This window comes from Leptonychotes weddellii, chromosome 2, assembly GCF_054177405.1.
Source record: "Leptonychotes weddellii isolate Sample4059 chromosome 2, ASM5417740v2, whole genome shotgun sequence".
In the NCBI taxonomy this organism is placed as follows: domain Eukaryota; kingdom Metazoa; phylum Chordata; class Mammalia; order Carnivora; family Phocidae; genus Leptonychotes; species Leptonychotes weddellii.
Window position 1 is genome coordinate 114382952 of NC_138370.1, and position 26510 is coordinate 114409461.

General features: G+C 39.0%; 1 protein-coding gene across 2 annotated transcripts; it reads left to right on the forward strand.

Annotated features, from left to right (window-relative positions):
* Nucleotides 1–1763: 1763 nt before the first annotated feature.
* Nucleotides 1764–25067, forward strand: HSD17B13 (hydroxysteroid 17-beta dehydrogenase 13). 2 transcript variants are annotated; one of them, XM_081812184.1, is made up of 7 exons: nucleotides 1764–6191; nucleotides 9809–9916; nucleotides 10746–10877; nucleotides 12780–12886; nucleotides 14776–14913; nucleotides 18160–18276; nucleotides 23982–25067. In XM_081812184.1, exons 1-7 carry the CDS (start codon nucleotides 5982–5984, stop codon nucleotides 24070–24072), a joined length of 903 nt encoding a protein of 300 aa, XP_081668310.1. In that variant the 5' UTR covers nucleotides 1764–5981; the 3' UTR covers nucleotides 24073–25067. The 2 variants fall into 2 exon arrangements, with proteins under 2 accessions (XP_081668310.1, XP_081668311.1); XM_081812185.1 differs by lacking the exon at nucleotides 18160–18276.
* Nucleotides 25068–26510: the final 1443 nt, after the last annotated feature.

A 26510-nucleotide genomic window follows, 5' to 3' on the forward strand; every position in this document is an offset into this window, starting at 1 on the left:
GTCGTCAACACCAACTTGGCTAGTGTGTAAATAGCTAGTAAGGATTTTGCTGTGGGGAAGGGAGCAATTATTAGGAGTTTCCTCTCCCAGGCTGGGTGATAGATTTACTCCTTTGAAGAATTCTGTGTGGGAGACATCATTCTTCCCATTTTATAGATGGGGTAGCCCAAAGAGATTCAACATATTTAACCTAAAATCACACAGCTACTCAGAAGTCAAGATGAGGATTTGAACGCATGTTTGCTGACCTCACTATCCTACAGCCTCAGTGGAATTCTTGGAAAGTCAAACCATCACCCTAAACACCCTCTGCTTCCTTTTACCCAAGCTTTCCTTGGTATTCAAACAATATTCCATAATTAGCCAATGATAATCTCTGATTGGAGCTCTTTCATCTACGAATTATTTTAAGATGGAACAAAATGCTACATGCAGATGCCCAAGTATTCTACCTGAAAAAAGTCTAGCTTGGACTGACCCAATATCACGACAGTCTAAAGTTTCCTGAAATTAAAATGCTGAGCCTGAAAACACTGGGATAGTCTTGATGTACACTGGACATCACATCCTTCTCCAAAATACATAGGAATTCCCACTTGACCTTAGAGCCAATCTGACCACTCAAGTTTTTTTTTCTTTTTCTCTTTAATTTCCTCTTTTTTTTTTTTTTTAATTGGTGTAGGGATGACTGGACAATCTTGGGATGAGAGAGATGTGCCTTTTACTTTCATAGTCTTCCCTATAATTACAAGTGGCCAAGTATGGCAAAAAGAGCACTGGGCAATCTAACTCAAGCTAGCTGTGCTGGAACCTCCATTTCCTCATCTGTAAAAGGACTGAATTAGACTGTGTAATCTCCTCTATTATCTCCAGTTCCAGTTCCATAAATGTCTTATAATCAATACATGCAAAATCTAGCGTCTTCTCTACACCATCTGTGTTCCCTAACAGAGAATGGCGTGTCTACCAAGTGTCCAAGCTGAAAACTTAGAATTACACCTGCCTCCTTCCTTCTGCTCACCCTCATCCCTCACCTCACCAAAATCCTCTAACCTCTGGCACACACATTCAATATTGGCCACCATTCCCACATTTATATTTCCAGCCTGAATCTCTCCTCTGAATGCCACACACATATGCAACCGCCTTCTTGATGTCTCTGCCAGTATGACCGGCAGGCATCTCGCCCTAAGATTTCTGAAAATGAGCTTGTGATGTTGTCCCAAACCTGTTCCAAACCCCATTATTCCAGTTGCTCAGGCCAAAAAACTTAGTGTCACCCTTGATTCCTCCCCCATGCATTACAAAAGCAATTCTGTTTGCTCTACCTTGAGAACATATCCAGAATTCTATCACCTCTTATCACCCCCCTACCACCACCCTGATGCCACCCTGCCACCATCATCTCTTGTTGGGGGAGGGTCAGAGGGAGAAGCAGACTCCCTGCTGAGCAGGGAGCCCGATGTGGGACTCGATCCCGGGACTCCAGGATCATGACCTGAGCCGAAGGCAGCTGCTTAGCCAAATGAGCCACCTAGGCGCCCCTAGAGGGTATCTTTTTTTTTTTTTTTTTTAAAGATTTTATTTATTTAGTTGAGACAGAGAGAGAGACAGAGAGCACGAGAGGGAGGAGGGTCAGAGGGAGAAGCAGACTCCTCGCCGAGCAGGGAGCCCGATGCGGGACTCGATCCCGGGACTCCAGGATCATGACCTGAGCCGAGGGCAGTCGCTTAACCGACTGAGCCACCCAGGCGCCCTTTAATTTTTTTTTTTAAAGTAGGTTCTATGCCCAGCATGGAGCCCAATGTGGGGCCTGAACTCAGGACCTTGAGATCAAGACCTGAGCTGAGATCAGGAGTCAGACACTTAACTGACTGAGCCACCTAGGCACCCCCCAGAACGAGTCTTTAAAATATGAGATCACGTCATGCTTTAGCTCAAAATCCCCCATTAGCTTCTCACCTAAAACTTAAAACTGAAGTCCTTACCATGACCTAGAAGGCCATACGTAATCCAGTCTTCTTACCCACTACCTTATTACCTATATTAGAGTTCTCCAGAGAAATAGAACCAGTAGGAGATTTTATATACATACATACATACATACAAGGAGAGATAATGTTTCAAGGAATTGAGGAACTGGCTCACATTATTGTGGGAGGGTAGCAACTCTGAAATCTGTAGGGGAGGCTGGCAGGCTGGAAACTCTTGGGCAGAGGTTGATGCTACAGTCTTGAGGCAGAATTTCTGCTGACTCACAGTGTCTTAGTTCAGGCTGTTACAGCACAATACCAAAGGCCAGTGGATTATAAGCAACCGAAATTTTTCCTCCCAGTTCTAGAGACTGGGAACTCCAAAATCAAGCCACCAGGATTTAGTGTCTGGTGAAAGCCTGCCTTCTGGTTCACGGCCAACCAGCCTGTCTTCTTGCTGTGTCTTCACATGGCAGAAGGGGCAAGGGAGCTCTCTGGTATCTCTTTTACAAGAATACTAATCCCATTCATGAGGGCCCCATCCTCATGAACTCATCATCTTCCAGAGGCCCCACTTCCGCATACCATTACTTTGAGGATTAGGTTTTAACATAGGAACTTTGTGGAGGGGGGACACAAACATTCAGTCTATAGCACAGAGAAAGCTCAGTTTTGTTTTCAAGGCCTTCTAACTGATTGGATAAGGCCCATCCATAGCATTAAGAATAATTTTGTCTTATTTTTTTTTTAAGATTTTATTTATTTATTTGACAGAGAGAGACACAGCGAGAGAGGGTAACACAAGCAGGGGAAGTGGGAGAAGGAGAAGCAGGCCTCCCGCAGAGCAGGGAGCTCGATGTGGGGCTCAATCCCAGAACCCTGGGATCATGACCTGAGCCAAAGGCAGATGCTTAATGACTGAGCCACCCAGGCGCCCCTAATTTTGTCTTATTTAAAGACTATTCATTATAGATGTTAACTACAAAATACCTTCACAGCAATACCTAGATTAGTGTTTGAAAAGTTGAAAACTATAGCTTAGCCATGTTGACCTGTAAAACTCTCACACTACCTTCACAATCTTTTCAATTCACTCCAGCCATACCAGTCCCCTTGATGATCCTCAACCCACCAGACATGTTCCTATCTGAAGACTTTTGTACCTTACTGTTTCCTCTCCAGAATGCTCTTCTACAGACAGCCACATGGCTACCTCTATCTTCCCTTTAAGTCTTTTTCCTTAGGTCTTTTCAGAACTTCTCACTCCATATCTAAAATGGCAAACCTTCCTACACAGCCATGCCCTATAAGATTCCACTTCTCCCTCTGTCCTCTATTTTTCTCCTAATCCTTACTATTGTGAAGCATACTATATATTTTGCTTATTTATCTTCCTTATTGTCTACATTGCCCCTAGAGCAAAGCTTCTTAAGGGAAGTGATTTGTTTTTATATATTTTGTTCAATGCTGTATCCCCAATGCCTGGAATAGTCCCTAAGACAAACAAAGGGTTTGATATGTATTTGTTAAATGAATGCCCATTTATTCTATTATTCCCTCTCCCAAATATCTCTTTGCCAACATGTTCATTCAGGCCACCACCATTTCTGGCCTGGGTTACTGAGCAGCCATCCAACTGGTCTCCCTCCATCTATTCTTCCCCTTCTTCCAATGCATTCTCCATCCTACAGCATTTCTAAATCTGATGATAGCAATCCCCTGCTCAAAACCTTTCACAAGCCCTCCTTGATGCTGAGACTCTGAGTGACTGAGCTTCTGATAAGTTCTCTGCCTTCTCTCTGCTCCACACTCTGGAATCCAAGATGGACCTTCCTAGTCCTTGAAGTCATGATCTCTCACCTCCCAGTGCCTCTACACATGGTTTCCTATATCTAGAACATTCTTCACCTTGTGGCCAACCCCTGCTCGCCCTTTAGGTCCCATTTATGGCTCACCTTCCCCACCCCACCCCCATCTTCAGATCTAGTGATGCTCACATAGCTCCTTATATTTAGGATCATCGTTGCACTTTGCACCAGGTGAAGAGTAAAAGGGCAAGAGATTTCTATTCCCCCAAGGAAATGGGTAGCCAGAAAACAGAGGTAATCACTGTATAATACTTTGACAGTAAGATATGAAAGATGGGATAGCAAACAGGCGTGGGGTGGAAAAATATTTCACAGAATATTTTTACAATGGTAGAGAACAGGAGTTGAAAGCAAAAGAGACAGGTTCTGTAGGCAGGAAGAAGTTAGAATTAATAGGGAAAGAATAACTAGAGGAACGAGGAAAGAAATATTGAGAAGTAGATCAAGACCCTCTCTTTGCTACTATAAGGAAAGAAGTTGGATTGATATGCAGAGATGAAGCAAGGGGTTTCATAAACCAAAAATATGCTGAGACCTCTATAAGATGTGAACTTGGGGATTGTTTGGATAAAAACTAGGTTTCGGGGCACCTGGGTGGCTCAGTAAGTTAAGCATCTGCCTTCGGCTCAGGTCATGATCCCAGGGTCCTGGGATTGAGCCCCACATCGGGCTCCCTGCTCAGTGGGGAGCTTGCTTTTCTCTGTCCCTCTGCCCCTCACCCCTGCTTGTGCACTCTCTCTCTCTCAAATAGATAAATAAAATCTTAAAAAAACAAACAAACCTAGGTTTAGGAGCCTCAAGAAGTTTACAAGATATTTAAGACTACCTAACACTGCTTTATCAGTTTGGCAGTACACAGAACATTTGACGATGTACTAATGAACTCTCCAGAAAGGAGGGGAAAAGTATTTATTTGAAGAGATTATATTCCTCAACTTGTACTTGGCAGATTACTATAGCTAGATTAAACAAACAGTGGGTTATAGTAATGTACATAAATCCTATAACTTTATCATTTCATGGTCTCCAAAGAGTGGTATTTCCTGATAACCAAGGTTTCTCTTGAGCATATTTTTCTTGTACTGTTATTTGTAAACACTATATTAGCTACTCAAAACTGAAATAACTGAAATTTTGTATCATTTCCCCTAAACTTGTGAATTCTGGTAAGGCCATGAAAATATACACAGAAAAATATACTCTGTCCCTGTGTATTTGATTAATTTAGGTCATTTAAGTGGAGTCATGCAATATTTGTCCTTTTGTGGCCCTAATTTCACCTAGCATAATGTTTGTACGGTTCATGCATGTTGTAGCATGTATCAGAATTGCATTCATTTAAAAAAAGGAATAATATGGCCTTGTATGTATATATTACATTTTGTGTATCCATTCATCTCTTCATGGACACTTGAGTTGTTTCTACTTTGGAGGTGTTGGAAGTCGCACCACTTTTATTAGCCCTTTGGCTAAGATCAAGTGGAAATCGCATCACTTTTAAGTGGAGACTTGGCTCCTGATCTAATGCTCATTCCCATAGTATCACAGAGGGAATTGATTGCTTTATATAACCTCGAATCTCCTCCAAACTTATGAGGTTTTCAGGGAAATGGGCATCTCCTGTAAAATAATTAGTTCACTGAAATACTGATGCTGAGCTTTCATGAATAAATGAATCACACTAAGGTTGGTTGGTCCATACTTTAAGTCTCCTGAAGATAATATCTCTTTCTCCTTTTCCTTCGATTAAACACACACACACACACACACACACACACACACACAATGGTTTACAGGGAGATACCAAGAGACTACCAAAAGCTGATGCACTCTCTTTAGAATTATTTCTAGAGGTGAAACTTCACTGTGCAACACAGCACAGAACTGCTTCTCGGTAAGGAAGTCCACAGAGCACTTTCTCCAGGATTCCATTGTCCCTGTGCCAAGCTTTGGGTAGCAATTGCATCACTTCCAAACTCAGGTGTTTCCAACCTACTAGAACACGTGGACAAAGCCTGCGGCAAATCTGGCTTCTGCCAGTCCCATCCACACTTGGAGCGCAGCTCTTTCCGGGATCTCTGTGCAGAGGGTGGCTGGCATTAGACAAGGACTGAGCCAGAGAAGAATACAGAGCAGAGCCATGAATATCATCTTGGGTCTCCTCCTGCTTCTGTTCACCATCATCTACTCCTACTTGGAGGCACTGGTGAAGGCTTTCTTTCCCCGAAGGAGAAAATCTGTGGCTGGGGAGGTTGTTCTCATTACAGGAGCCGGGCATGGAATAGGCAGGTGGACTGCCTATGAATTTGCAAAACGGAAGAGCCGACTGGTTCTGTGGGATATTAATAAGGTAATGCATTCACTTGCCCATCTTTTAAAGTCACAAGTAAGACATGTTGTAAAAATTATTTGACTTAGCAGCTGCTTACCTTTGTATTTTTCTTTTTCAATGTTTCATAAACTCTCCAGTGCCATATTTTACATATGCATTGGGATGGTTTGACAAAGGGAACATAACTGAGAACTAAGCAGTGATTTTTTTTTTTATGCCATCATATGCAGGTTGAGAACACAGACTCGGAGCCAGGCTACTTCCAAGCTTCCCGTTTCCTTATCTTTTTGAAAAAATATTTTATTTATTTATTAGAGAGAGAGAGATAGCAAGAGAGAGCACTAAGTGGGGGGGAAGGGTGGGGAGAGGGAGAAGCAGGCTCCGCGCTGAGCAAGGAGCTCAGTGCAGGACTCGATCCCAGGACCCTGGGACCATGACCTGAGCCAAAGGCAGGTGCTTAACCGACAGAGCTACCCAGGCGCCCACTGTTTCCTTATCTTTGAAATGGAAATAATACCTCACAGAATGGGCAAGAACAGGGGTCAGCAAACTACAGCTACGGGGCCAAACCTGGTCCTTGGGCAGGGTGTTGAGCGAGGAATGTTTTTTATATTGTTAAAAGCATGTCAAAGCAAAACCAGATAAAAAACCAAAAAGAACATAAGACAGAACTTCTTAGTGCCTCCCCTCATATCCACACAATCCTAAAATATTTACTCTCTGGCAATTTACAGAATAGTTTGTGGACTCCTGGGCAAGAGGATTAAACAAGTGAATATTTTAAGTGCTTAGAACAATGCCTGGCCATAGTAAACATTAGTCGTCTTAAATAAAACCCACAAGCAGTGGGTCAGGCTTTCTCTTGAGCATTCATATTTTTCTTGTACTGTTATTTGTAAACACTATATTAGCTACTCAAAACTGAAATAACTGAAATTTTGTATCATTTCCCCTAAACTTGTGAATTCTGGTAAGGCCATGAAAATATACACAGAAAAATGTTACAGGATTTTAAGATTGGAAAAACTGTAAAGTTTTAGGAATCAGGTTTTCCACAAATCACAGTGAGATCTTAATTGCCATTATATTACTACTCTCTGATGTTCTTTGCTATCACATCCAGTTGGCCCCTATTTCTTAAAGCCTTCAAAAACGTCATTTGGGGGCACCTGGCTGGCTCAGTTGGTGGACCATGTGACTCTTGATCTTGGGGTTATAAATCCGAGCCCCACATTGAGTGTAGAGATTACTTAAAAGTAAAATCTTTAAAAAGAAATGTCACCTGAACTTAGAAAAGTAGTTCTTCTCTGGTTCTTTCCAGACAGTAAAGAATACTATACAAGGAAAAGTTGATACATTTCCACGTAACAGACACAGGCATTTAATAGATGAGTTGATATACATGAAAGTGATTTGGCATCGGCTTGGTCCTTGAAGAGATTCCAAAGCATTTTTTAGAAGAGGACAAGAATTTACCAATTGAGACAACTGTTGTCTGCTGTTCTCAAGCATTCATCAAAAAGATAGAAATAAGTATAGATCCATGAAAAAGACTTGATAAAATCTAACCTTTGGATCTTTCCAGATGTGTGTTTTGGGGAGAGGATTATACTTACTACATTTTTTAAAGTTCCAGTGACAAGGAATAAAAATGACTTATTTAAGATAATGCCTGAAGGATGAGTCACCTAACTTCACAGGATTTCTTTGAATCCTTGGATTTTATGGTTAAACATTAAAGGTATTAAATGATTCACTCTAAGGCTGCAAATGTAGCTCAGATCTCCTTTACCTGTGGAAGGTGCCAACTCCCTTTTTGTTAAGGCTGGCTTCTTTTGCCTTACCTAAGGAATCATGCTAGTGGTTTGCCCTCACTCAATCTAAACTGTTGCTTTAGGAAAACTGAAAAGTGGAGTAAACAATGCAAGCCGGAGTTGAAGCTAAAGCAACTATTTTGCTTACAAAAAGACAAGACATTACATTTTGCAGTTCTGTATCTCGGTTATAAGACTGACACATTTTTGATTCTTCAAAGCCTCTGACGAAAGCTCTGGTTACTAATGCTCTCTACTGACCATGAATCGAGAGACAAAAGAATGCATGGTGGGGGGGCGCCTGGGTGGCTCAGTTGTTAAGCGTCTGCCTTCGGCTCAGGTCATGATCCCAGAGTCCTGGGATCGAGCCCCGCATCGGGCTCCCTGCTCAGCGGGGAGCCTGCTTCTCCTTCTCTCACTCCACCTGCTTGTGTTCCCTCTCTCCTGTCTCACTCTCTCTCTCTGTCAAATAAGTAAATAAAATCTTAAAAAAAAAAAAATTATAAGAATGCATGGTGGGTCTTGTAATCTGACAATGAGCAAGCTACCAGGTGAAGCCTAAATTGGTGAAAGAGCTCCTGTCCTCCCTCCACACTCTTCTGCAAGCCCCAAAAGGCTATGAGGGGACACTGACTCTGTGACTACATGTCCTAATTTCTGTTCGTGTCTATTCTTTGGGATTTCAGGCTTCTGCTCCGGGGCTTAGCCTGAGGTAGTGGGATATGGAGGACACAAGGGAGGTGGTGTGCTGGCTAAGGGAACCCCCCTGCCACTCATTCAGGGATTGTCCCAAGCAACAGCCACACAACTAACATCCCAGTGTTAGAAAAGGGCTTGCAGCTGTCCTTGCCTCTTTATCACAGAGAAGAGTCTGTAAATTGTGAGAGGAAAAAGTGGAATTTTATTGAGATAAATCCACAGAGGTCAAAAAAAATTAACACAGGTCAAAACTTGAAAAGAATTCTCATTTTCCAGAAATGCAGGTCAAGAAACATCAGGACAATTTTACCTTAGGAAAAAAGGTCTTTGAATTTAGGCTGAAAAGTTTCTCCATCGCCATGTCCTGGAGTTGTTACAAAGTTACTATAGTTATTATTATACTTGCGAAATAGTTACATAGATAAGACTCTATCCAGTGGCCCTTCCCCATTTTCACTCCAGAACACTTGCACACAAGATTATATCCCCAAGAGTAGTTTGTCTCCCTATGAAAGTCTTCCTCAAATAAGGATCCCTCTTTCACCTTCCCTCCTAGAGGGTTAAATTAGAATCATCGAGAAACCTATGACAGGCAGAGGCAAAGAGTTTAAAATTACCACTCGTTTAGAGTTGCTTTACTACCTATTATATGGTTGGTGCTCAACAAATATATGTTAAATGAAAAACTGAGTTTTCTCTTCTTTGTCCTCAAATATTTCCATGACCCCACAAAGAGCAACATCTTTCAAGCATGTTCTAGCTGTGAGAGCAGCCTGCTTTAGAAAAACTGCCTCCTGGAGAACCCTCTCACCCAAGATAAAAAGCTAGAGAAACATGAAGGACTTTTTGTTTGTTTCCGCTTTGACTCAGAATGGCTGTTGAGAATGAAGCCAAACAAGGTGAAAACACGTGACCGGTAGGAGCCCTCACTGGCAGAAAAGCCAGGTAAAATCTCTTGGCCCGTTACGCAAGCAGCGTCTCTCGTGAAACTTCGTGCAAACAAGGAGGGCATTTTGGACATGAATTTTAATCTTTAAAGAAACTCCTTCTCCAGTTCTTTCTCTCCCACTCTTGTCCCCTAACTGACCTACCTCCTTTTGCATTTGTCTTTTCCAATTACAGCGCGGTGTTGAGGAAACGGCAGCCGAATGCAGGCAACTGGGGGCCACTGCGCACGCGTATGTGGTGGACTGCGGTAACCGAGAAGACATTTATAACTCTGTAAAGCAGGTGAGACTTCAGAATACAAATTTCTTCACATAATTTTGTATCCATTGACATAGAAAATGTAAAGGTTCTTTTTGGCTGCCTGATTTAGATTAGAACTGAGGAAGTTGTATGAAGAAGGAAGGGCATTTATTTTTTCCTTGCATAGAATCCACTCAACTCTGCCTATTCTTACTGTTTCATATTATCGGTCAATTTCTTTCTGATCAGAAGTTTGAGCAGTGGTACGGAGTGACAGAGAAGAGATTTAGTCCCAGGAGAAAGGATCACTTTCTAGTTTCAATTTAGTCCTATTACTTTTGCAGTAATTCCTTTTTTATCTGTAATTTTTTTTCCCTAGGGGATTTTATTTATGTTGCTGCTAATCTAGTCTTCTACAGAAAATGAATTGTTAATAGTTATTATAACAGTTTTTAAAAGAGTAGATATCAAATACAGTGAACCAAGCACTCTGATAAACGACTGCATCCTTGGATCTCTACAATAACCCTATTGACCTCATTTGCCAGATAAGCAAACGGAGGTTGAGAGGGCTTAGCCAGTCCATGGTCACATGGCTAGTAGGTGGTAGAACGAAGATTACTCAGCACTAAGAACATATTTGGTCAGGACTGATAATATCAATTAATCGACACAAATATTAATTTCACTTTATAGACAAGTTTTTTTCCTGCCTGAACTCTGAGAGCTCTCATCAAGTGGATTAAAGAATCTAATCCCTGGGTGACATAAGCCCCAAAACTTTGAGTTTCTTTTCTTTCTTTTTTTTTTCCCCCAAAACTTTGAGTTTCTATAACACATCCAGTGAATGTGTTTTTTTTCCATTTCAAAGGTAAAGAAAGAAGTGGGAGATGTAACCATCCTGGTGAATAATGCTGGGACAATATATCCAGCTGACCTTCTTAGTACCAAGGATGATGAGATTACCAAAACTTTTGAGGTCAACATCCTAGGACACTTTTGGGTGAGTGTGAGAAACATTTCTGGTTTGTGCATATCTCACACCTCCCCCTAAGGTACATGAAGTTTGTAGTTAAGTTCACACCTTTATATTTGCCTTAAATCAAGAATCACCAAATTAATTTGAGTGGGGGAGTCTCTGACAGAAGGGCACAGAGTTTGAAAGGACACAACTCACCAGAATGTAGGCTCGTTGGTCTCTCTTATCCAGGAATCTAACACAAAACATGGCCTGGATGGACCAAGTGCTCAATATATTTGTGGAGCTATGCTAAGGGTATCAGTGTACATCTTTTCAGGGCTTTAGAGGAAATATATACAATATACATTCACTTGTGACCTCATACCATGGAATTTTAGAACTGAAAGGACAACATAAATCACTACTTGAATGTATATCGGGGTTAGGAACTTTTCTGCATGGGACTCAGATAAGCTCTAGGTCCATGCCTGAACTTAGATATATGGCTCTACAGACCTCTTATAATTGGTTATCAGAAAACTGAAATATGACTCTGTAGAAAGCATTTATATGGATTAATCTTCCAGTGCCTCAATATTAGGTATAGAACCTAGAGCAAATCTGGACTCTGGAAGAGAAGAAAAAGATATGTGTCCCCCCGCACCTGCCCCAACCACTCACACATGCTAATGAGGATTGATTATTATGCCCACCAAACTACATAGAGACCTCATGTGTTGGTTATCTATAGCTGCATAACAAATTATATCAAAATTTAGTGGCTGAAAGCAACAATAAGTGTTTGTTTTCCTTTCAGAGTTTCTGTGGGTCAGAAATTTAGGAGTGGCTTAGTTTGGCAGTTCTGGCTCTGTGGATTTGTATAGGGTCCATAGGGTGTGTTCATAAAATTCTCATAAAATATTGATATTTCTCTCAAAACAGTGAAAGCTTTTTGGAGATAAAGAATGACTTTTTGTTTCCTGTAACATCAATATATAATACACAATGCTACAAATAGGGAGATACTAAATCTAATCATGATGGATAATGATTGTGGATCAGGACAAAACCCAGCTTTTTCTACTTAACTTGATATAGTTACACAAGATTTCAATTCTTCTCATTAGAATGAGAAAGCCCCAAACCAAAAAAAAATTACATGATACCAGATTACCATAGGGGATCTTTTCGGTTCTGAAAACACTGAATTTTTCCCTTGATATTATTGCGATGATATATCCATAAAGGAGATATTTGATTCCTTCTGAAGGGAAGATGGGGGAATTTTTTTTTAAGATTTAATTATTGGGGCACCTGTGTGGCTCAGTTGGTTAAGTGTCTGCCTTTGGCTCAGGTCATGATCCTAAGGTCCCAGGATTGAGCCCCGCATTGGGCTCCCTGCTCAGCAGGGAGTCTGCTTCTCCCTCTGTCCCTCACCCTGCTCATGCTCTCTCTCTCAAATAAATAAATAAAACCTTAAAAAAAAAAAAGATTTTTAAATTAAGTAACTTATTTAGAGAGAGGGAGAGAGAGAGCACAAGAGCACATGAGCAGGGGGAGAGGGAGAGAAAGAATCGCAAGCAGACTCTGCACCAAGCGCGGAACCCAACGTGGGGCTCAATCTCATGACCCTGAGATCATGACCTGAGCCAAAATCAAGAGTCAGACCCTGAACTGACCGAGCCACCCAGGCGCCCCAGGAAGGAAGGGGAAATATTAAGATGAGTTCTTAGCATGTGATACTTAGTACACAGCCCTCAATGCCACCTTAAACAAATACATTTCAATCTTTTTCATTTCTGTCATTTATATGGAAGTAATCATGGAATATTTCATTTCATCTTAGAAGTCTCAAATGCTATTTTTTCTTAAAAAGAGAACTACCTAATTTAGAAACCTAACACCTGTGCCGTTTTTTTTTTTCTTTCTGCAATGATCTTTAAGATCACAAAAGCACTTCTTCCGTCCATGATGAAGAGAAATCATGGCCACATTGTCACAGTGGCTTCAGTGTGTGGCCATGGAGTGATTCCTTATCTTATTCCATATTGGTAAGTATTATTTTCCAGCAATGATATAACTATATATTCTTTCAAGGGTTTATTAGACCTTAGATTCCAATCCTCGTGGCAGGGTTATTTACAGAATTTACATAGTAGTCTAGAATGAACTTTTACAAAATGACTTCTCCTAAAACAATGAAACTGGTTGTAATTGTTAAAATATTTTTAGATTTCTGAAAGCTCCTCTATAGAGCAATGAAATGTAATGCCAAGTATGTTTCCATCGTATCCTGGAATGAGTACATGTTGATAAAAGAAACAGGGAACCACAGACTAAGAAGTAAAACAGACAGAAGTCCAAATGAACATAAACGTGTGCATCACCTGCATACCCAAGATTAGCTAACCAGAGTGAGCCCTGCCCCAAAACATTTTCCACTGTGCTCGTGCCATGAAAGATGGTGTGTGTTGAGAGAGAGAGATTGAGAGAAAGCCTCTAGCTGATTAAAAGATATAGAGAGTACACTCCATGATCTACCAAGGACACAAAGAGAAAAGGTTGGGAGCCCTGAGGATACACTATTTGCAAAATCTCTTTTTCTTGTAAACTCCTTCAATGGCATCTCATTTGCTTACTTCGGCTTCATATCAACCTCATAGAAAATTTAACTTGGTAACATTTGGTCCAGTTCTTTTTGTAACAGCCAACACATGAGTATCAGTGGAAAGGTGTGGGTGTGGGTAATTAATAGATTTATTATGTACTTATACATCATATTCAAGGTTAAACTGAGTCATGGACAAAATTACTTCTGACGCTGAATGTAGTCACTATAGTTAAATTTCAGTGTCAGTTAGGGGTCATTGCACACACATGGTTGTTTCAAACGGCCTCTACCATCTTAAAACACAAGTAGGAATGTCACAGATTAAACATTTGCTATTGTTTTAATGTCTAGAAATGTGGAAACCCAATGTAATACTTTTCCTTTTTTGCTTCTCCCTTAAGAAAGCAGCTGGCCTTTAATTTTACTGTTTTTATTGTCACCTGGGTCAAAAATACAATGAACATTTACATAGATTCTTATAGGTAATGAAGTTATAAGGCATATGCTATACAATTTAATTCTCAAAACAGCCCTATATTTTATAACCTGCATTTAAAAGTGAGAAAATCAGGGCGCCTGGGTGGCTCAGTTGGTTAAGCGACTGCCTTCGGCTCAGGTCATGATCCTGGAGTCCCGGGATCGAGTCCCGCATCGGGCTCCCTGCTCAGCAGGGAGTCTGCTTCTCCCTCTGACCCTCCTCCCTCTCATGCTCTCTGTCTCTCATTCTCTCTGTCTCAAATAAAATAAATAAAAATCTTAAAAATAAATAAATAAATAAAATAAAAGTGAGAAAATCAAAGAAGATAAAGTGATATGCTAAAGGCACACCCATACCACCTAAAGTCTTTTTACTCCAGATTTTGACAATGAAATTAAGAAGTCAAAGCAGCCTCCAGGATAAAGAGAGAAACTAGGAACTCACTTAATAAGAAAGAGAGGAGAAATGTGGAGAGTCCCGCAGAAGTTTCAGTGTAGATACTATTACATAGTTTTTCTACATATGTTTTACCTGTTTCATATTTTTTAAAATAAAAATAGCAATTAAAACTAATTAGAAAACAGTTTGAAGATTGAATGGAAAACCTTACACTAGGGTGGAAAAGCGAGCAGTTAAGGCAGTTAATATATTACTAGGATTCATTCTATTGCTATCATTGCTAAGTAAGAAATCGGAACGTTCAGAATTCTGTAAAATCATGTAAGAAAATGTAAATGAAAATTGATGACCAAGTGGAAGATTTGGGACATTGGCTTCTACTTGTTCTCAAACCAAATCAGCATTGCCTTCTTACAGAAATCTAGCAATGATGGTGGGTAATTCTCTTACAGTTCCAGCAAATTTGCTGCTGTCGGCTTCCACAGAGCTCTGACATTAGAACTTGAAACCTTGGGGAAAACTGGAATCAAAACTTCGTGTCTCTGCCCAGTTTTTGTGAATACTGGGTTCACCAAAAACCCAAGCACAAGGTGAGGTCAAAGTCAAGTTAGGATGAAAATATGGCATGAGAAATTGATATGAAATCTGTACAAGAAATTTTTAGGTGGATCAACTGAGAAAATAGGAAAAAGAATGAAAAAGGAAAAATGTTTCGTCTTAATGTTGTACTGCCTTTAAATTTTCACTTTGAAATTAGACGAATAAAGGGGGAAAATGCACTGATGACTGGCAGGAGTGACCAACTGCCAACGAGTTAGGCAATTGGGTGTTTATTTTTGTCCAGGTGAAAGGTTCAACACACTCGGGTGCCAAGAGGGAATGAGAGGGGGTGGGACAGGCTGGAGAGGTGTGCTCAGGGATGTCAAGAGTGTCCTCTCTTAGAAACCCCACCCCAAAAATGAATGTTACATAACATCCCCCTCGCCCATTCATGGTTCATCCTCCTCAGAGTATGGAAAGGTACAAATATATGCCCCTTTTCCATCTTCCACGGTGCTAGCAGGAAGTACTCCAACATTTTTCAAACTTGTCTGGTCCTAAGAATCATCACCTGTGCTTCCATAGAAAATAAACACTCTATGGGTCTTCCTTAGAGATTAGACTGAGATGAGCTCCAAGAATGAGATGTTTTGTTTTGCTTTGCTTTGCTTTGCAAGCATACCTGCCAGGTAAGTCTGGAGACAGGTTTGGAAAACATTGATGTATTAAATATAATCCCAGCATTTGATCACCGTTACCTCCTTGTCCTCCGTAAATATGTAGATGCTTTTAGGAGCAGCAATAAGTTGAGCCCCTAACCCTTTAATCAAGATGAATTTCTATGAGAACTTTGTCTCTGGTAAGGGAGGATTTGAAACCATAAGAGAGGGGCTCCGGGGTGGCTCAGTTGGTTAAGCGACTGCCTTCGGCTCAGGTCATGATCCTGGAGTCCCTGGATCGAGTCCCACATCGGGCTCCCTGCTCGGCAGGGAGTCTGCTTCTCCCTCTGACCCTCCCCCCTCTCATGTGCTCTCTCTCATTCTCTCTCACACAAATAAATAAATAAAATCTTTAAAAAAAAAAGAATTAAAAAAAAAGTAGAAACCATAAGAGAGGAGAAATTGGTCCTGAAAGGAGAGGAAAAAAAGCAGAGAGGTGAGGAGATGGGCCCTAAAATTCAGACACCTTCACAAATTTGCCTCGATTCTGGTATATATTCTGCTGCAGGTTAACAAAATACACTAAGCTTGCTCATCTGAAGCCAGTTTATTACTAAAGGGGAATTAGTCCAAATATATTCATTCAAAAGAGCTAACAAATTCTCCTTTAAACTTAGCCTCATTTGAAGCTACTGACTCTGAACTCTAAATTAGTGTGGTCTCTGGAGCTGTGGTCACTTCCTGGCAGTGGAGTTTTTAATAGTGCTAGATCATAGGCACTTAACAAGTACACAATATTTAAGTAAATACTGTGGTATGACTGGGACTCTGGACTCAGTTTTCTGAAACAGCAAATTGGGCCTAATAAAACCTTCTTGGTAAGCATTCAGACTTAGTATGGGCCAAGCGTACCAGGTCCACTGGGTGGGGAAGACACAAGAGATGAGAAGAGTAAGTCTAGTGTGATCCCAGGTAATGTGGATGCCTGGGGGTGACTCTAGGGGCTGACAGGCAAAGCTGAAGATGGACCCAGACTGCTGGATTCTGAATCCCATTGGCAAAGGCTAAAATATTCATATACTAATGTTAGGCTTGGCTCAGATACTGGGTTGAAGAAACCAGGTAGGAAAAATCAGGGAGGGAAAAGGCAGAACCCAATAATTTAGAAAGGTATTGATTTATATTACTCTCTGCTGGTTTGCTACTCAATGCCATGAAAACCTAAATCACAAAATAATCTGTAGTAAATCACAGAACACGTCAGGGAAGGAAGTTATAACTTAACTCTTCTATGCAACCTTTTTCCATTCGACCCGTGCCCAGACTTCTTAGTTTTGATGTAACATTTTCAGTCTATTTACATTTTAATTTCTTCTCATCATCTTGCACTAGTGGTAATTCTACACTGAGCCTGTGGTTATAAATGCTTCTCAAGAACTCACATACACAGTCTTCGGTATATGCAAGGTCACGCCTCTGGAATGCAATACTCCCTGTGCATATCTTGAACTCTCATTAAATTGTAGCATAGGCAATTCAGAGATGGACCTCAAGAATTAAATGCCTTCAAAACAATCCAGCGTTGGGACACCTGGGTGGCTCAGTCGTTAAGCATCTGCCTTCAGTTCAGGTCATGATCCCAGGGTCCTGGGATCAAGCCCCGAGTCGGGCTTCCTGCTCAGCAGGGAGCCTACTTCTCCCTCTGCCTGCTCAGCCTGCTGCTCCCCCTGCTTGTGCATGCTTGCTCTCTCTCTCTGACAAATGAATAAAATCTTCAAAAACAACAACAACAACAATCCAGCTTTATGGGATAACTCCAGAAGAAAGAAAGTATGCTTGGCAATAGCTTTGTATCCCACAAGCCCTGACGAAAGATGTCAGATGTTCCCTTTCTGTCCATGAATAATCCCACCTGCTACTCTTCTTGCCTGGAGCCTCTTCACCTATATCTCCAATTCCTCTCCACCCTTTTGATATATTTTTTATTTTTTTTAACTTTATTTAAAGATTTTATTTATTTATTTGACAGAGAGAGACACAGCGAGAGAGGGAACACAAGCAGGGGGAGTGGGAGAGGGAGAAGCAGGCTTCCCGCCGAGCCGGGAGCCCGATGCGGGGCTCGATCCCAGAACCCTGGGATCATGACCTGAGCCAAAGGCAGATGCTTAATGACTGAGCTACCCAGGCGCCCTGATATATTTTTTAAAGATTTATTTATTTATTTATTTTAGAGAGAAAGCACGAACAGGAGGAGGGCAGAGGGAGAGAGAGAATCCTCAAATAGGCTCCCCATGGAACCTGTCTTGGGGCTCCATCCCAGGACCCTGAGATCATGACCTGAGCAGAAATCAAGAGTCAGATGCTTAACCAACTGAGCCAGCCAGGCACCCCTTCACCCTTTTGATATTTTAACTGAGTGAACCATAAAACATGCCCACTGGATGTGAAAGTTTAAGATTGTGATAACAAAACATCCCCATGGAATGTGTGGGGTGGGTGGGAGCAGGTGACATTTGTTCAGTGAATCCTGGAACCTTTTAAATCCTAATTTGGTGACAGGATAAGGTAATTTTCCTGCCTTTGATAATTAAAACACCAACAACAATAAGAACCAAACTTTTTTCTTCTTAATCACAGACTATGGCCTCTTTTGGAGACAGATGCAGTTGCAAGAAGCTTGATAGATGGAATACTTACCAATAAGAAGATGATTTTTGTTCCATCATATTTCAATATCTATATAATACTAGACAAGTAAGTACAGCACAAAACATCTAAAATGCTAAAACACCAGTAGAGCTATCATTATAATGAAGAGTCTTTCAGCTGTGAAAGTTGCTGTGGAACCCCCCCTCCGCCCGCCCCGTGCCTGGGGAGAACAGTTACATTTTCTCTGTTACTGTGTTTTTCAGTCTATAAAAAAAAGAATGATTCATTTTCTCTACCACATCTACCATCTCAGTTTAATCTTTGCTAGAGACCATTCCAACTGAAGGAAAGACAGTTTAAAGAGAACACAATGTAATTAAAAATAAAGGGTCTATTTAAAAGCCTGCTGGAATTTTGATGGAAATTGCATTGAATCTATGGATCACCTGGGGGAGAATTGACATTAACAACATTGAGTCTTCCAACCCAAGAAAACAAAGAACATAAAATACCTTTCCTTTTTTTTCTCTTCTTTAATATCTCTACACAACATTTTATAGTTTTCAGCATACAGTCTTACACACCTTTTATCAAATGTATCCCAAAGTATTTCATGGTTTTGATGCTGTTGCAAATGGCATTCAGAAAATGTTTTCTATTTCCCATTGTTTGTTACTAGTATGTGTTTGATTTTTGCATTTTGATCTTGTATTTAGCACCCTTGCTAAATTCATTTCTAGTATTTTTTGTAGATTCTAACAGATTTTTTTATAGATTATTTCAGATGATCATATTGTCTGCAAATAAAGACACTTTTACTTCTTCTTTTCCAATCTGTATGGTTTTGGTTTTTTTTTCTTACCTTATTGCACTGGCTAGAACTTTCCATGCAATGTAGATAGGATTGGTGAAAGCATACATCCAAGTATTCCTCTTAAGCTTAAGAGAAGAGTATTAAATATTTCACAATTAAGTATAATGTTAGCTGTAGATGTTTTTTCATAGATGCTTTTTATCATGTTGAGGAAGTTCCCTTCTATTACTATTTTGATGAGAGATTTATCAAATGCTTTTACTAACTGTGTTAAGAAAATCATATTTTTTTTCCATTTTCACTTCCATTTGTTGATATGATGTATTATACTGATTGATTTGATTAATTTTATTTATTTTTTTAAGATTTTATGTATTTATTTGACAGAGAGAGCTATAGCGAGAGAGGGAACACAAGCAGGGGGAGTGGTTGAGGGAGAAGCAGGCTTCCTGCCGAGCAGGGAGCCCGATGTGGGGCTTGATCCCAGGACCCTGGGTTATGACCTGAGCTGAAGGCAGACACTTAATGACTGAGCCACCCAGGCACCACTATACTGATTAATTTTAAAGAATAAGCTACCCCTGCATTGTAATGTCTTTGTCTGATTTTCATAGAATAAGTTGGAAAGTATGCCCTCCTCTTTTCCAGAAGAGCTTGTGTGGGATTGGCATTTTTTCTTTAAACATTTGGTAGAATTCACCAGTGAAGCCATCTGGGCCTGTTGTTTTCTTTATAGACAAGCTTTAACTAAAAATCTAGTTTCTTTAAAACCTATAGGGCTATTCAGGCTACTTATTTGTTCTTGGTAATGTGTGTCCTTCAGGGAATGTGTCCATTTCATCTAAATTGTCAAATTTATTGGCATAAATTTATTCATAATCTTCCCTTATTGTACTTGTAATATCTTTAGGATATCTCATTCCTGGTAGTGGCAATTTGTATTTTTTGATTTTTTACTCTCTTCAGTCTATCTAGAGGTTTATCAGTTGATTGATTTTTTTCCAAAGAACTAGCATTTGGTTTATTTTATTTTTTATGTATTTTTTTTATTTTTCATGTGTTCTACTTCACTAATTTCTTTTCTGATCTTTATTATTTCTTTTATTCTGACTATTTTTCATTTAATTTTCCCTTCTTTTTCTAGTTTGTTAATGTGGAAACTGAGTCCATTGATTTTTTTTTCTAGCATAGGCACTTAATACTGTAAAATTTCCCTGTGTACTGTTTTCAGTTCTGTCTCTCAAATTCTAACATGTTATGTTTTCATTTCTATTCTGTTCAAAATACTTCCTAATTTCCCTTTTGTAACCTGGGTTACTTAGAAATGCATTTTTTAATTTCTAGCTTTTTGGAGATTTTCTGGAGATTTTTCTGTTTTCTAATTTAATTACTTCGTATGACTTTAATATTTTAAATTTATTGAGACATGTTTAAGCTTGGAATATGTTTATCTTGATAAAGTGTTCCATATGCACCCAAAAAGAATGAGAAGAGTATTCTGTATTGTTGAGTGTTCTGTAAATGTCAGCTTAGGTCAAATTGGTTGATAGTGTTGTTCAAATCTTCTGTGTTTTTACTGATTTTCTGACTATTTGTTTTATCAGTTATTGAAAGGAGTCTCAAAATCTCTAGCTATAATTGTGAATTTGTCTATTTTCTTTACTTTTCTTTCCATTTTTGCTTCACATATTTTGAAGCCCTGTTATTATGTGCATAGCAATTAGGATTATTGTGTCCTCTAGATGAATTAACTACTCTGTCGTGTTGGAAATAACCTTGTTTATCCCTGGAAACATACTTCACTGTAAAATATACTGATATTAATATAGCCACTTCAGCTTCTTTAGATTAATGTTATCTTAGTATATCCTATTCTGTTCTTTTACTCTGAACCTGTTTCCTTATATTTGAAATGTGTTTTTGTAGGTAGTATATAGCTTGTTCTTTTTTTTTTAAATCCAATTTTATAAAACCCCTTTTAATTGGGGGTTTTTAGACTCTTTACATTTATTTATTTATTTATTTAGATTTTATTTATTTATTTATTTGACAGAGAGATAGAGCCAGAGAGCACAAGCAGAGGGAATGGCAGAGGGAGAGGGAGAAGCAGGCTCTGCACTGAACAGGGAGTCCAATGTGGGACTCGATCCCAGGACCCTGGGATCATGACCTGAGCCGAAGGCAGATGCTTAATCATCTGAGCCACCCAGGCACCCCTAGGCTCTTTACATTTAATATGATTGTTGACATAGTTAAATTTAAAGCTAAGTTTAAAGCTTGCTATTTGTTTTCTATTTATTCCATTTATTTTTGGTTCCTTTTTTCTGCCTCCTTTTGGTTTAATTGAATATTTTCATGTTTCCATTTTATTTCCTTTTTTGGATTACTAGCTATAATTCTTTGTTTTGTTACTTTAGTTATTGCTTTAGGATTCATAGTATGTGTCTTTAACTTATCATAGTCAGCCTTCAAATGATATTATACCACTTCATGTATAGTCTAAGAACCTTACAATGATAAACTTCTATCTCTCCCCTCTGACTTACGCTATGATTGTCATACATTTTACTTCTACATATGTTAAAAAAAAAACGCACATTACAGTTTTTGTTTGTTTGCTTAAACAGCGAATACTTTTTTAAAGATCTTTAAATAACGAGGTAAATTCTTAAGTGCTTATGCATGTGGTTAACATTTCTGGTGCTTTTTATTCATTTGTGTAGATCCAGACTTCTGTCTGGTATCATTTTCCCTCTGCCTGAAGAGTATCCTTTAACATTTTCTCAGAGAAGTTCTGCTGGTTGTGAATTCTTTCGCCGCGTGTATGTTTAACAAATTCTTTATTTTGCCCTAAGCTTTGAAAGATATGTTCACTGAATATAGAACTCTAGGTTGATAGTTTTTTGTTTTTCAGTACTTATATGATATTCTCTGCCACCTCTATGATTTCCATATCATCTCTGCTGGAGGCTGTTCTAACTGAAGCAAAGATTGTTTTTAAAGAAACACAATATGATAAAGTGATTAAGAATGAAGGCTCCACCTAAGATGAAAAACCACTTTACCACTTAGTAGTTCTTTGACCATGGATGAGTTATTGAACCTCTGTGGCCTCAGATTTTCCATATATAAAATGGAGGTGGTGCTAATACCTCCTTTCTAAGCTTACCATAAAAATAAGATAATGCAAGTAAGGCCCCTGCCATTAAAAAAGCACAGAAGTCAGATATTAAAGATTTAGGAAGCAGAACTTACATTGAATTCCAGGAAAAAGAGCATCTGGCTGGCTCAGTCTGTAGAGCATGCAACTCTTGATCTCGAGGTTGTGAATTCAAGCCCCATGCAGGGTGTAGAGATTACTTAAAAATTTAAAAAAATCTTTTAAAAAATGCTAAGGAGATAGGATTATTTACCCAGAGGACATAATCTCAGCTTTCTTCTGAGGGACAGTTTATGATAGATTAAAATTGTATCAATGAGAAGATAACTATAATAACTTCACAAGACCTTGGGTCATTTTGAAACCAATCCACATAAACTGTGCTACCCTGGAATAGAACAATTCAAGAACAGGGGACAAGCTGCATCACTGCATCAATTTCAGTCTTCCATTTTAGCTTCAGTAGACTAACTTAAGTTAGCATAACCTCGACCTCATGGCAACATCATCTCAAGAGTTGACTAAATGTCTTACTGCTAAGCAACTGTAGGAAAGGAGTTTCATGGGATTCCTCCTCAATTAGGGCTCAAAACACGTCGTATTAATATTGAAAAAATAAAAATCATAGCATATTTGCTTATGAACAAGATACTAAGCGTCAGAGTTAGAGAATAGGTATCTCTGTACAATAAACAAGAGTCTCAAAATATTTGGTATTATTGTGGAGCTGTCATGATGGTTTGTTACTCAACAATAGGCACTTACTGTTAATCTTCTTCACATATAATTCCTTTTACAGAGATAGACAATTTTGTGAGCAGATGCAGTTACTAGTATGGAGGTTTCTTTGTAAGGATAGTTAAAAAGCCCATACAGGTTCTCTTATACTTGTCTTTCTCCCTGCCCCTTTGCTTATTCATCCATTTTCTACCCGACCTGAGGCAAGGATGTAAATCTTGCATTAGTCAACAACACCAAAGTGGTTTTCAATATGATTTTCTTTGCAGAATGTGTTACATCTGCCTTCTTACATTCACACATACGCTCTTCCTTTCATCTGCCTACTCAAATCTTACCTGTCCTTGAACACTTTTGAAGTTCTCCTTCACTATTCCAGCCCACACGAATCCTCCTCACAGTTATAGCCCTTAGTTAGAGAAGGCTGATATTTCTCATCCATTGTTCCAAGACAGCCTCTCCTCTCCTCTTAGTCTCTCAGCTCAACAGTAAGCTGCTCAGGCCGTGGCTGTTTTTTGAGTACTTTTGTCTGTCTTCTCATTGATACAATTTTAATCTATCATAAACTGTCCCTCAGAAGAAAGCTGAGATTGTGTCCTCTGGGTAAATAATCCTATCTCCTTAGCATTTTTTAAAAGATTTTTTTTTATTTTTAAGTAATCTCTACACCCTGCATGGGGCTTACAAGGTATATAATAGGTGTATTATAAGGTGTATAATAGATATTCTGGTGGTGTCTTTCTGTGAATGCTTCCTATCAGGATTCATTGACAGTTTCAGCAATAAGTCCAGACCTTCAGTTTCAGATCTTTATCATATGAAATCTCCTATAAGATTTCACTAATATGAGAAGGTTTGAAGAATGGTTTATATCAGTGTTTTCTTTATATGTCCACAGTATTTGAACTATAAGTATTAAAAGATACACACACACACACACACACACACACGAGAGAGGGGTAGATGTGAAGGAAGAAAGGAGGAACACAGGAAGATTAAATGCAAACCAGATAACTCTCCGTATTTTAAAGGACAACAAAAAAGAACTCTCGTGTCAAAAATTTTTCATTGAGAATTTTTTATCTTTTTTTAATACAGATTTCTTCCTGAACGTGCCTTGGCAGCTATAAATCACTTACAGAACATTCAATTTGAAGCAGTGATTGGCCACAAAACCAAAATGAAATGAATAATGGAGCTCCAGCCAGAGATGTCTGCACCTTAATGATGTAAATCTAAGTTTAGAATCAATGCTTCAAAGCTTAATTTCACATTTTTCAATACTGTTAATATAAAAAAAAACATTAGTTTGACATCAGCAGCAAAGGAACAAGACTAATTACCTGTCTATCTCAAGAATATTAATGTAGCTTTAACAGTCAGATCCAATTTCATTCCATGCCCCTTAAAAACTTCTGTGCTTATATAAACATACTCAAAAGGCCTCTTTTCTTCAGATATTTTATTTTTTTTTCTTTCTGCTTCAATGGGAACAAAGCCACCTCCCGGAGAGTAAATACAAAGAGAAGTTATTTACACAGGGAAGGTTGAAGACCTTGTCAACATGTACACCATGTGAGCTAGCAGTTAGAGACGAGGTTTAAGCAGGCTGCAGTGCTCCAAAGGACAAAGAGGTTACTTCTATGAAATTCAACATTTGGAAGCTTTCACTGGCTTCTCCCTTTTCAGCAGCCCAAAACAGTGCAACGGTATTCTGTAGTTTGTTGCTTGATTCTGTCCTTTGTATCGCTCTTATATCCACCAAGAGTGGACGCTATACTTTCTGCCCTTTTCATAACCTCTTAAAATACTATGACCTTATAAAACATGACTCTCCTTGAATCTCAGAATATCTGAAATTTTAACCCCAGGATAAACCCCTCTTTATTTGTAGTTTATGCTTTCACATATCATTGGTACCAGAGATGTTTAGATAGTTCTGAGCTTCAAAAATGAAAACTAACACAGAAAAAAGAATTAGGCTGACTACCCAATATTAGACAGTAGATCTAAGAGATAAAAGAGTGTTCTCTTTAAAGATCTGATTCCCACTACATCAAGAGTAATCTTGTTTTTGTGTTTTTCTCATATATAATAGACTGCTTTTCCATCAACTCTCTGCCTGTTTTTATTAAAAATGAATGATTAAACACAAATCATTAATAAAAATTTCTTAAAAACAAATGATAAATATGTTGTGCTTTTAAAAAAATAACCTCTTGTGGTTATAAAATAGAGCTTTGATTTCTAATCTCTCAGTCTCAATGAATCTCCTTCAGGAAGCAAGGATCTGGATGGTAATAGCTAGAACTAGCAGGTATTAAGGGTCCCAGGGTTCTCTCAACTTTGGCTTCTTTGACAGTAGAAGTGTTGGTTTATCAAATGACTTACTAAATTCTTTCTGTGTGTGGCACTGAGCAGAGTTTTATTGTTTTGAGATTTGTTTTTTCCTAGATATTTTGGCAAAATTTTTATTCATGATGACATTTTATTTTTATTTTTTTAAAGATTTTATTTATTTATTTATTTGTCAGAGAGAGACACGTCCCCATGATGACATTTTAATTCCTTGCTTTAAAACTAAGAACTGGGGTGCCTGGGTGGCTCAGTTGGTTAAGCGACTGCCTTCAGCTCAGGTCATGATCCCAGGGTCCTGGGATCAAGTCCCGCATCAGGCTCCCTGCTCTGCGGGGAGCCTGCTTCTCCCTCTCCCACTCCCCCTGCTTGTGCTTTCTCTCTCTGTCAAATAAATAAATAAAATCTTTAAAAAAAAAAAAAAAGAAAGAAAAAAAATAAAACTAAGAACTGTAGGGACACCTGGATGGCTCTGTCAGTTGATTGTCTGCCTTCAGCTGGGGATCATGATCCCAGGGCCCTGGGATCCAGCCCCACATAGGGCTCCCTGCTCATCAGGGAGTCTGCTTCTCCCTCTGCCTGCCACTCCCCCTGCTTGTACTCTCTCTCGCTTGCTCTCTTTCTGACAAATGAATAAATAAAATCTTTAAAAAAATAAATAAAACTAAGAACTGTATAAGTGAAGCTTAAAATGTGTTATTTTAAAAGTGTGATGACAAAACTTCAAAAGAGAAATATGTAAAGTAGAAAATATAAGCCTACCTCCCACAATCCCATTCCCCAGCGGTCAGGTTATTAATGCACAACCTTCTGGTCATTTTCTAATGCATATATAAGCATATATATGATAAATACATTACATTCCTTTATTGTATGTTTTACCGTTTGTATTACATAATAGTTTGATAACATGCATTATATTCTGTAACTTGTTTTTTTACCTTACCAATGTATCACAAACAGCCTTTTCTTTCAGTAGAGTTTAACCTCATCCTTTTTCTTGGGCTCATAGTACTAAATGATTATAATTAACAATTCCTTTGTAATAGACATTTTGGATGTTTCCAATTTCTTATAACTCAACAAATCCAAAAAGGTTGAAATCATATCATGTGTATTTTCCAACCACAACAGTATTAAACTAGAAATCAATCACAGGAAAAAATCTGGAAAGAATACATATACATGGAGGCTAAGTAACATGGTACCAAACAATGAATAGGTCAACCAAGAAATCAAAGAGGAAATCAAAAAATACATGGAGACAGGGGC

Coding starts and splice junctions, on each gene's coding strand:
- HSD17B13 (XM_081812184.1), top strand. CDS start 5,982: ATGAATATCATCTTGGGTCTCCTCCTGCTTCTGTTCACCATCATCTAC. Junction 9,917..10,745: donor TTTATAACTCTGTAAAGCAG/GTGAGACTTCAG, acceptor TCCATTTCAAAG/GTAAAGAAAGAAGTGGGAGA. Junction 14,914..18,159: donor ACCAAAAACCCAAGCACAAG/GTGAGGTCAAAG, acceptor TCTTAATCACAG/ACTATGGCCTCTTTTGGAGA.